This window comes from Culicoides brevitarsis, chromosome 3 (genome assembly GCF_036172545.1).
Source record: "Culicoides brevitarsis isolate CSIRO-B50_1 chromosome 3, AGI_CSIRO_Cbre_v1, whole genome shotgun sequence".
In the NCBI taxonomy this organism is placed as follows: domain Eukaryota; kingdom Metazoa; phylum Arthropoda; class Insecta; order Diptera; family Ceratopogonidae; genus Culicoides; species Culicoides brevitarsis.
Window position 1 is genome coordinate 20237196 of NC_087087.1, and position 11181 is coordinate 20248376.

Genomic DNA, 11181 nt, shown 5'->3' on the forward strand with positions numbered 1-11181 from the left:
CTTATTTTTATATTTTTATTTTGGTCTTGAATTTTTACAAAAATCAATTACATAATTTCCTTTTGCTTTGCTATATTTTCATCATTTTGTGCCTTTTCTACGGGTAAGTCAGCATTTTCAAGAGCTTCATTCACCGTGTTTTCATCTCTTTTCGGTCGCTTTCTTTGAATTTCATTCTCTAGTTTTGCACAAGCTTGTTCAATCTCGTAGTTTTTTGAAACCAAATGAACCCAATGAGCTTCCAACTGTTTTAATTTTTCGCCTGCCTTCAATTGCTTATCCTTCCGTTCCCAGTTTATATCTTGGATCTCTTTCTTTAAAGTTTGACACCTATCTTGAGCTTTTGCTTGCATTGCTGCAAACATGTCTAAATTCGACTTCCACGCTTCACATCCGTATTCGAGCATTAAATCAAGGTTTATTCTTCGAACCTAAAAATATCATAACAAAAATCATGCGCAAACTCTACGAAAGACAATTAAAAATTTACATTTTGGTGTTCTAGTTGAGCCATGGAGTTCTCCACGCTTTCGTTCCAAGCAGACACTTCACCTACTTTTGTCGGAGGTGGCAATTCATACCGTTTCATGTTAAGAGTTTCCAATGGCAATCGTGAAGCTTTAAAATTGATGAATAATTTTTGTTTACAGGTTACATACAGATTAAATTTTAGTACTTACCTAAACGTTCAAACTCATTTTTCATCAAATCAGTTTCAAAAGCACATCCTGTGTTAAGTGCCGGTAAATATTCTAAGTAGTTCTTTGTTGGCCTATACCTTCTGCATTCTTCTTCTACCATGGCCATAGCCTATTAGAACGAGAATCATTAGATTTTTTTTTTGAAAAATATTAAGTAAATTTAATGTACCGCTTCTCTAACACCCGGATCTTCATATCCTTGGTCAATATATGGAAGGGCGTCTACTAATACTTCATTAGCCATTTTTCTAATAATGTCTGTCTGGTACAAAAAGATAAAAATTGGTAATTTTAAGAGTTAAGCGATACAAATATAAACAAAAATAATGTGATTACTTGTTTTATGACCTGGGTTGAAAAGGCCTATACACTTTTCATATATTTTTCATGTTCAACAATAAACTACATTTTATGTTGAAAAATTTGTTTTTCTAAATTTATAGACATTGTAAAAAAGAAAAAAATTTATTTACTTTTGATAAAAAAAAATTAGTACAGTTTGCACAGTTTTTATTTGTGTGAGTGTGCTTCGTCAAAACCTTAACCAAAAGCTGACTTGTGCTGACCTTTTTACCTTATTTACATTTTCATGATTTTGAGCAATATTTATTATAAGTTAATTTAAATAAATAATATAAAATAGAGTTATATACATAATTCTTTTAAAATCAAATTAAGGAATAATTTCCTTAAATACGGAAATACAACCTAATCAACGAAAGAAGGATAAAGGTTAGTAAATTCATAAGAAAATTATTCACATTCAACAAGGTGTATTTGCCGGTCGCATGCAATTTTTGTCGTTCATTTTCGACACATAAATTTATTAATTTTTACCAAATATTTCATCAAATTTAAACAACATAAAATATAAGTTATACATACAATTCTTTTCTATATTCTAGCTTTCTTTTTAATTTTGCAAGTTAGTTTTCACAAAAGATTTATTTAATACACTCCAATAAAACCTTATCCCACAATTAATCGTTCATGAATGAGTTTTAACAAATTCGTGTCGTCTTCTCTTCTTATCACATTGCCTATAAAGCTTTATTGATAGGGAAATATTTAATAGCGCAGTAAATAATCGCAAATATTAACGACAAAAGCAAATCACCAAACGTCGTCGCGGTTTAGTTGAGTTTGATTATTCGATTGACAAGTACAACGATTCCCATCGACTTTAATTTCTTTAAATATAAATAAAATAAATTAAAAATAAACACATACAAAAAAAAAATTGGCTGACATAAATACACATTCAAATATATATGTGATATAAAGATGGAAAATTAAGAAAAAGCAAAAGTTTCCATTATAAATAAAAAGCAGTGAAAAACTTAGAGCCTCGCGAAAAATTAATGAAAAATTTACCATCTCAAAGATTATTGAAAACTGTAGTGAAAAGTGGCGTGATTTCTTCAGTTTGTTTACAATCATTGATTTTTTAATACAATTTTATTATCAAAGTGAAGACAAGTTCATATTTTGTGTATATGGCGCGAAGTAGTTATTGATTCAATTATTTATAGCGTAAATTAGCCAGTTTAAAATAACAATATGTTGGGATTATTAGAATTTATCATCTTTATTGGAATCGTGTGCTATGTTTTTAACAAAAACAGGTACCTATATTTATTAATTTTCAATAACGGAAAACATTAAAGGCTAATGAACTTCGAAATGAATGTCGACATCGTATCATGTCTATAGAAAAGGATTTAAATATACATAATAAATATAATGTATAATTGGGTACTTACTCGCATTCGAGTAGTACATATGTATTGTCATGAAGTAAACCGTAAAAATGAGCAAAATATTTAATTAATGACAAAAAGGTCGCAAAACACAAGTGCAAAGTAGTATTTAAATACTTTACTTAAATAAATTTCGTATAAATAAACATTATCAATTGAAAACTTTGATGAGATTATTATCATAATGTGTGATACGAGGGTACAATATTCTACCGCGAGCTTACATTATCATATGATTGGCGGGTCAAGGTTTTTTAGAATATGTAGGTACTTGTGCAAAGTTTCTTTTTGGTCTTTTTTTTTGTTTTTTTTTATTTACACTCGGTTTATCAAAAGTTTTTTTTATATCTTTTACACAGGTAGTTTAACAGATAAGAGTTTTCGTTATTACAAATGAGTGGCTTTTGTGTTATTGAACAAAGTTCAACACTTTTATCTGATAAATACACTAAAAACATCTCAAAATCTCTTATCTCTCTTAAAAGATATGGATGATCTTTGGTCAACTGAACAAAAATAACTCTTTTAAAACATTTGATTACAAAAGGTATTTCATATCATATTATTATGATTATTTTCAATCAATATTGCTTCGATTGCTATCCAAAAGTGATAAAAATATGTCTTTTAAAAAAATAGAAAGAAATAAATTCGTTCATTGAACTTTATTAGGTACTTCCATTATTTTATTCAAGTTTAATTTTATTAAAGTTAAGTTTGATAAAGTGTAACGGCCATCGACTTATTACAAAATAGGGGATGTGAACTCTTAATTAGCAAAATTAATTCATTATTACACACTGTACTCTTCAAAGACACAAAAGTACTATAGCTAATTATGCATTATTTTATAAAGGTTATCATCAGAGGCACAAAATCACGTGTTTCAAGTACAAAATCATATATTCAAATGCTGATTAAGAATTTAGTTCTTTCTAATTATTTTGAAATCGACTGACCTGAAACTCACTTGATTTTTTTTACCGCATTTCGAAGAAAAAATGCGGTATTAAACTCGACTTGTCGTGTGTGTGTGTGTCACCTGTGCCCCAAAAAATTTTTTTAGTAATTCTTTGTAATTTTTTTAGTTTATTTCTGTCTGTAGGAAAAATTTAATATAAATGTACCTAAAGTTAAGAATAAGATAGGTATACTACATATGATGCCTTAATTTTACGCACATTCAAAACGTTTTGTTCCAATATTCAAATTTTGTTCCATTATTGATTATTTTGTTTACCTTTCAGCACAACCAAAATGCTTGATGCACTTCAAGCTCGCGCCAATGAACTATGGCGTACCGAGCCTAGAAACCCAGGAGACATGTTTTCGTCTAATAACTCTCGAACCGCTCATGAGCAAATACGGAAAGAGTTAGCTCAGAAGAAAGATCGCCAAAAGAAGATGCTTGAATCTGAGCTGTTTAATATTAAAGAGAAACCAGTCTCTTTCATCACACCTCCATCAAAGTACTTAACCGGGCTGTCGTGTAAATTCTGTGCACCAGGGAATAGTGTAAGTATATTCCGTCAATCGTAACACATACATATGAAGGTCTAAAATTAAATAAACGTATTTTATTTATTTATCACTATGGCTGTTACTTTGTGATAAGCAACAAACGCAATCGTTTTTGTTCAATCAGATAAACTATTCGAGTGCATGTATTTTTTTATTAAGTACAGACTAAAATTAACCAAAACACTGAGAGATTCTTTAAGAGAGATACAAAATGTGTAATTGCCTGTATTTCATTAGTTTGAACATCTGCATGAATTTATAAATATTTAAAAAATCATCAAAGAATAGTTATCTTCTTACAGTTATACCTATAGTTTTATAGAACGTAGCGATCACCTGTTAAAATTGCAACAGTATGCGTTTTTTCAATAGAGAGAAAACATTCAATTTTCCGAAGAGACTTTTCGTAACGGAACAATTAGCTCTCACATTGTTTTTATACAAAATTTTCTCACGTCTTTTAATTGTACAAAAGCCGTCATTTATGTTTTTGTAAATTAGCAAAATGTAAAATAAACTGCACAAAAAATGAATTACAGTAATGATCAATTGAAAATATTCGCAAAACGAGTGAATTTCCACGAAAACGTTCCTGTAAGACAGTGGAATGTGAATGAGAATGATATAAATGTAAACCATTGAACTACCTTGAACTTATAAACTAAAGTAAAATTTATGTTCTCTTCTGATAGGAAAGTCAATTAGATCCGTCACAAAAGCGCAGAGATGTCATCGATATTTTAAAAGTCACAAAACATGCTGGATGGAGACCAAATGCATCTAAATACGATTGGGGAACCTGGTGCCCACATATGGCTCAAAGTTTACGTTTAAAGAGCTATAATTACCCTCAAGTGTCACAGTCCGTAATGCAAGATGAACGGATGCGCACAGCTATTCGGCAAGCAGCAAAGGACGCTTTAGAAGAGAAGAAACAAAAATTAAGTGAATGCCACACCGAAAACGACGATGATTTTGATGAGACAGAATATTATGACAATATGCTAAATTTCAATGAAAATCGTGCAAAAAAATTGTTGGCTGAGCTTCGTTCTGCTGTTTCTGAGGCATTATTACGCACCACATCGTGGGTACTTTACAAATTATTACCAATGTTTCTATCCGGTGTAGCAGCTCATCCTGCTCATATTGAGATGCTAAAGGCAGCAAGCAATAAAATGCCAAATGTACCAATGATTTTTCTGCCACTCCATAGAAGTCATTTGGACTACATTCTCGTCACTTTTATTTTGTGTAATAATGACATGAGAGCTCCTTTAGTTGCGGCTGGGAACAACCTTAACATAACATTTTTTGGTCGGCTTTTACGCGGTCTTGGTGCATTTTTCATAAAGCGTAAAATTGATCCTGTAGCTGGCAAGAAGGATGTTGTATATCGCGGACTTCTTCACACGTACATGCAAAAAGCCTTAGTAGCTGGACATGATATAGAGTTCTTTATTGAAGGTGGCAGGACACGCACCGGCAAACCATGCATGCCTAAGAGTGGTGTTTTATCAGTAATCATAGATGCCTGTATGGATCACACCATTCCAGACGCATTACTCGTGCCTGTTTCTATTAACTATGAAAAACTGGTCGACGGAAATTTTGTATACGAACAGCTTGGACAGAAGAAAAAACCAGAAACATTTAAATCGGCAATAAGCGCGATCTGGAAAACACTAAACTCACAATATGGACTAATGCGTATTGATTTTAATGAACCTTTTTCTCTACGGGAGCTTGTAAATTCCTTCAGTAAAACTAACGAAATTGGATCACGAACTGGAAATCGCCATTTGCTTCAACATAATCTGTCAACATCGTCATTATATGGAACGGATGTCGTTCAGGAAGAACATCGTGTTCTTGTTGACCGTATTGCTCGTCATGTGGTCTATGATTGTGCAAGTGCAACGTCAATTATGACAACGAATGCCCTTGCTTTCTTGCTTCTTACCCAATTCAGGGATGGAGCACCTCTTTCCGTCTTAGTTGAAGCTATGAATTGTTTAAGGGACGATGTTTCTAGAGGAAATCGAGATATTGGATTCACTGGCACTTCCGAAGATGTGATACTATATGCAGCTAATTTATTGGGACCAAGTACAGTAACGATAGAAAAATGGGGTGGACAAACTTTTATTCGTCCAGTTACGATTATTCCAAATGTTATCGAACTATATTACTATGCAAATACTGTTGTGCCTTTTTACGCATTGGATTCCGTAATTGTTACAGTAGCAAATAATTTGGCAAAATTACGTCAAAATAATGGATCTTTGTTAGAAGTAAGTTAAACTCTCATTGACCATAATTGTATTTTAATCATTTTTTTCATACAAATCTATTTTGCAGGACGTAGGTGTATCTGAAGATGAAATATGTGAGATAAGCAAACAATTTTGTGATATTTTTCGGTACGAGTTTATATTTTGTAAGCCTTGTCAAAACTTCAATACTGTGTTATTGGATGCTATATCGACTCTGAGCGACAAAAACATTGTGCGGAAACCTATGGTAATGTATTTTAAAATAAGGTAAAAGCGTAAATGAAATAAATATGTATTTCTTTAACTCCTCCTTAGATTGAAGTCACCGAGGAAGAGACTCGAGCAAATCGTATAGCTAAGTTTTTAGAAAATGATAATCAAATTGATTTGTCCGATAACAGTCTTAGTGACGATGAAAACGCAAATGTATGGAAAAGATCCTTATGTGAAAAACAAAATATTTTTTTGCCAGCTGAAAAACACTGTGACCGTATTGTTTTAATGACGGTTCTCGCCCCAATAACACACACATATCTGTCAGTGGCTAAAACTTTACACCATCTTGTTGGCTGTAATTCAATAATTGAAAATGAATTTATTTCAAAGTGTGTTCAAGAGATCACATACCGCTTAAAAGATGGAAATTGCAAATTTGGGGAGAGTATTTCTACAGATTCTATTCGAAATTGCATCAAGTTGTTTGAAAAATGGAATATTGTGGACATCTCAACAAGTACTGGGGCTCGACTGTTATCATTGAATCCAATTTACAACTCAGTGGCTGGTGTGCGACAAACTGTTGATAGAATTAATAGATTTATTCCTTTATGAATAGTAAATTCAATAAACATCTTCATTGATTTGAAGACTCCCTGTAGGTTCAAGGCAACAAAAATGGAACAGTTAGGCGATTTTCACTTTGTCAAAGATTTTTTTTTCTTTCTTAACGTTTAAAGTTGATTACTAATGCTCAAATTTATATTAATTTTATATTATAAAACAATAAAATTAAAAATCGTTTTGATGATTAAAAATCAGACCAAATTAAGAATCATGATAAAACATGATAAGAAAAAAATAAAATCAATTTTGCCCGTACTTTAGTTTAAAATAAAAAAAATTACGTAATATTGAAAGGAATGTCAACTCCTGAAATAATAAAAATACCTTGCCTTAGCTGTCATTACTTAAGCTTAGTTAATATTTATAGAAATTTGAATACTGAATTGGTTTTGTTTAATTGTTACAATTAAAATTAAACTGACATCAGAAAATATTATACACCTAGGTTAACTACATATTTCTTTTTTTTGTACTATGCGTATGTATCCTTATCTTGATGCTCAATACAATATAAAAAAAATCTGTGTTTTCATAAATATTTATCATTTAAATTCATGTTTAATTAATGGCATAAAAAATAAGTACATCACAAAAAGTACAATTGTTTACTCAGTGCTTGACTGGGCGATTGGTGAATGTGCTCTCCCACCAATTGAGCCAGCTTGTGTGCGTATTGACAAACTGCAGGAACGCGTGTCGTTCCCGACCAATTGTAGTAAAGATGGCACATCTGCAAAAGGCGATACCATTAAATGGTTTATAATTTACATATTATCGAAAGTCAATACATTACCTTGTACGTAAGGATTTGTAGTTTGTCTGGTGGCAAGCCCAAAGTATCGTAAATGACATTGTAGGCAGTCGGCGAAACGGTTCCCTGTCGAACAGACTGAGAAACCAGGTAGAAATCGTAGCGCTCTGGTAGTGTAATAACATCGTCCACGATTGTCCCAGGGTTAGGATTCCGATCTTGATTGAAGATGCGAGTATTCAAACGTTTATTCACAATGACAAAGGCAACACGAGCTTCGCCTTGACCCGCATTCTGGTAGTGTTTGTTCATCTCTTTCTTGAAACTTTCAAGTTCATGTTCGACGACGTAATGAAGTTGACCTTCTCCTACTCCGTCACGATAGATTATAATGCGTGAAGGCAGTGATCCATGTTCCAAACGGTATTCCTTGAGAGCTTTTGTAAAGTTCAGTGTCAAATTGTTGGCCAACTCCTCGCCATTCCGATGTGGTGTTACTGTAGTGAAATATTTGCAACTTTCTCGAAGATCCATAGATGCCACTAAAGCACCGTAAGACAACGCTCGATTTTTGGTATCATGAAATACATCGAATCCCACAATCATTGTTCCGTTCAATGGCAACTTGACAAACCACGGTGCTGCGCCTAGCTTGCAGTTTAACTGAATGGCAACTTTGGTGCCCACAGACATCAATCCACGTACGTTTCCACCTTTTGGTGTAATTGTTTTCAACACCATAACCTGTGTTGGAATAGCTCGATCAACGCAACATTTCTTTTTGATTGCGGCATACCGTGAGCTGTTATTGTTCGTTACGACTATCATTATCAATTGTGGGTCTGCTTTGATACAATTATCAATGGCATGCATGATCTCGTCGTTGCGATCACTTTCAATCATTTGTAATTGTGGTTGTCCAATACGGAAACCCATTCCTGCAACAGCTTCCTGAAGAATCTTTATGAAGTCTGTTGTCTCGCGTTTAGCCCGATTTGGTGCAATCACGTGCCAGTTATCTAGAGGTACAGTCGTAAACAATTTCGAGTTTCGGAATTCGCGGGTCCAATCTGCTTCCAAAGTTCCATTAGCATCTCGATTGGCGAACACAATTTTCTCAGGCGGTAGCTCGCGACCAGTAACGTCGACCAAGTCTGGTGATAAACGCATGTTCCATTCACGAAATACTTCTACACTTTCAGGTGTGTTTTGGAGTCGTTGATTGAAGGCCAACAGACGTCTAACACGCTGTGCTGGACCAAGTCGCGTATGTTCAGCCACTGCTTTCATAAGACGGAAATTGTTACGCATATCATCAGTAAAGCCAGTTGCACGGCACAATTCTGGAATCAAAGATATTTTTTCGTCTTGACCTTGTCGACGTTGACGATCCTTTGAACGAGAGATCAACAATGGTTGACGATGATCTCTAATTGAAATATTGTATCTCTGAGAAATCAAAATATGTAATAATAAAATTATGTTAAAAAAAAACTATTTTGTGAATGTAATATACTAACAGTGCGATAGTAATCAATGAAAGATTTTGGTCCATCACGCGTATCAAAAGTAGTGCTTGGAGAGCTATCCCAATCGACGTCATCAATGCGATAAGTTTTGTTGTTGTAATCAGTTAAGACAGTACTCCCAATGACCATTTTAGAGAACGTTTCCTTGTATTCCCGATGATTTTTGACACAGTCCTGAAGGATGTTAAGCAAGTTCTCTTGACGCATTATCTTTGATGAGATTTCAGTGCACATCAAAATGTCATTTTCGTGTTGTCGAATTGAGGTTATGTATCCGGGCCATAACTCCAAACGAAAATCCGTAATGGCGATCTAAAATTGACGAAATCGTAACTCATTTGGCATAGGTAAATTTGTTTTATATTAAGCCTTACCTTGGCAATCGGATCAAAATAGTTGCGTCCAACCAATTGAAGCTTTAATTTTTCTATTGCATTGCGCAAGACAACGTTCAGAATCTGCAAAGAGGCACTCTCATTCATCTGGACTTCTTTTGTAAGCTTGACAGTGATGATAACGGGCGATCCATCAGCCTTGGCTGCAGTTAATTTTGTTACTTCGTTCTGCAACTTTGTTGTGGTCCACAACATAGATCCATCAAAGATGAAACCGCTGAATTGATTCTTGAAGGGACGCATCAAGGACTTACGGATACCAGTACTGTCGACCTCAGGAGCAAAATCAATGTGATATTGATACAAGCCCCAAATCTTTTTGCGTTGAACTCTAAAGTAGTTTGTTTTAAGTTGAAGGAGAGGACCAGTTAATCCTTTCTTTGAACCAGCCACACTCTCTGGTCGAGTCACCTCCATATCGTACATAGCACGACGACCTCGCATGTTACCGCGAACTGCAGCAGCTGCAAATACCACGAGGTCCAGAAAATTGTGAACATATTATAGAAATTGAACAAGATATAAATTATTGGATACTTACTTGGAGTTGGTGCGATATCTGTCGGTTTTGCTCGTCCAAGTGCGCCGGTATCATCTGCCAAAGATCGTACACGTCCTGCTGCATCTTCTTGAATTGCTGTGTCAGCAGACATTGGATAACGAACCACTGGTCGAGAACTATCAAGGGCCACAACACCTGGTACTGCACCAGGGCCTACACGTTGAGGGCGTGATCCGGAAGCTCTCATAGCATCGGGTCCTAATTGTCCTGCTTCATCCGAACGACGGCCATACGAACTAATGCGCGAACCTCTGCCGTCACTGCTACGAGATACGCGACCTTCATTTCGCGGATCACGGTCAGACATCTTGAACCACTAATATACCAAATATGTATCTGAAATAGAAACAAAAAAATGTGAAATTCAATATGGCGGAGCACGTGCTTTTTCCTGTTTTGATATTTTTGATCATATCAGTAGTTTTAATCCTAAACTTACATTATTTTAAGTATAACAACAGTTGATTTTCTCTTTTAAACAATTTTCAGAAATTAATTTGGTACCTTTATGAGATTTATCTCGAGATAAATGGTGAGTTGCTTTCCAACAAATTTTTAAATGAAAAATAGAGAAACAGTACTTACACGTTTTACCGCAATGGCGCTCTAATAGCTTGGTATGGTTTACACCATCTTTTCTGACTTTCAACAAATATTTACCTATGTATAAAATAAAAAAAAATTAGAATGATCATGTAAATAGTATTCAAATACTTTTTTTTTATTGTTGTACAAAAATTACTATAATTAGACTAGAAACAAAATATAAGTAAAAGCCCTTTCTTAATAACGGCGATTTTAAAACCACTTAGGATGCGTTGCAATCGGAGGAAAGTGTAAACG

The 11181-nt window shown here is 34.1% G+C and overlaps 3 protein-coding genes across 7 annotated transcripts; 1 reads left to right on the plus strand and 2 right to left on the minus strand.

Moving 5' to 3' along the window:
• Nucleotides 1-1683, minus strand: LOC134833601 (pre-mRNA-splicing factor SPF27). 3 transcript variants are annotated; one of them, XM_063847972.1, is made up of 5 exons: nucleotides 1587-1683; nucleotides 871-963; nucleotides 681-810; nucleotides 491-618; nucleotides 1-431 (listed from the first exon to the last, which is right to left on the minus strand). In XM_063847972.1, exons 2-5 carry the CDS (start codon nucleotides 943-945, stop codon nucleotides 48-50), a joined length of 717 nt encoding a protein of 238 aa, XP_063704042.1. In that variant the 5' UTR covers nucleotides 946-963; nucleotides 1587-1683; the 3' UTR covers nucleotides 1-47. The 3 variants fall into 3 exon arrangements, with proteins under 3 accessions (XP_063704042.1, XP_063704043.1, XP_063704040.1); XM_063847973.1 differs by lacking the exon at nucleotides 1587-1683 and adding an exon at nucleotides 1038-1056; XM_063847970.1 differs by lacking the exon at nucleotides 1587-1683 and having other exon boundaries at nucleotides 871-1024.
• On the plus strand, nucleotides 1293-7581 carry LOC134833600 (glycerol-3-phosphate acyltransferase 1, mitochondrial). 2 transcript variants are annotated; one of them, XM_063847969.1, is made up of 5 exons: nucleotides 1293-1433; nucleotides 3709-3976; nucleotides 4675-6276; nucleotides 6344-6505; nucleotides 6574-7580. In XM_063847969.1, exons 2-5 carry the CDS (start codon nucleotides 3719-3721, stop codon nucleotides 7087-7089), a joined length of 2538 nt encoding a protein of 845 aa, XP_063704039.1. In that variant the 5' UTR covers nucleotides 1293-1433; nucleotides 3709-3718; the 3' UTR covers nucleotides 7090-7580. The 2 variants fall into 2 exon arrangements, with proteins under 2 accessions (XP_063704039.1, XP_063704038.1); XM_063847968.1 differs by lacking the exon at nucleotides 1293-1433 and adding an exon at nucleotides 1799-2326 and having other exon boundaries at nucleotides 6574-7581.
• On the minus strand, nucleotides 7546-10893 carry LOC134833598 (protein aubergine-like). 2 transcript variants are annotated; one of them, XM_063847963.1, is made up of 6 exons: nucleotides 10778-10893; nucleotides 10318-10674; nucleotides 9756-10240; nucleotides 9373-9693; nucleotides 7895-9301; nucleotides 7546-7831 (listed from the first exon to the last, which is right to left on the minus strand). In XM_063847963.1, the coding sequence occupies exons 2-6, from the start codon at nucleotides 10643-10645 to the stop codon at nucleotides 7688-7690; spliced, it is 2685 nt and encodes an 894-aa protein (XP_063704033.1). In that variant the 5' UTR covers nucleotides 10646-10674; nucleotides 10778-10893; the 3' UTR covers nucleotides 7546-7687. The 2 variants fall into 2 exon arrangements, with proteins under 2 accessions (XP_063704033.1, XP_063704034.1); XM_063847964.1 differs by having other exon boundaries at nucleotides 10843-10892.
• Nucleotides 10894-11181: the final 288 nt, after the last annotated feature.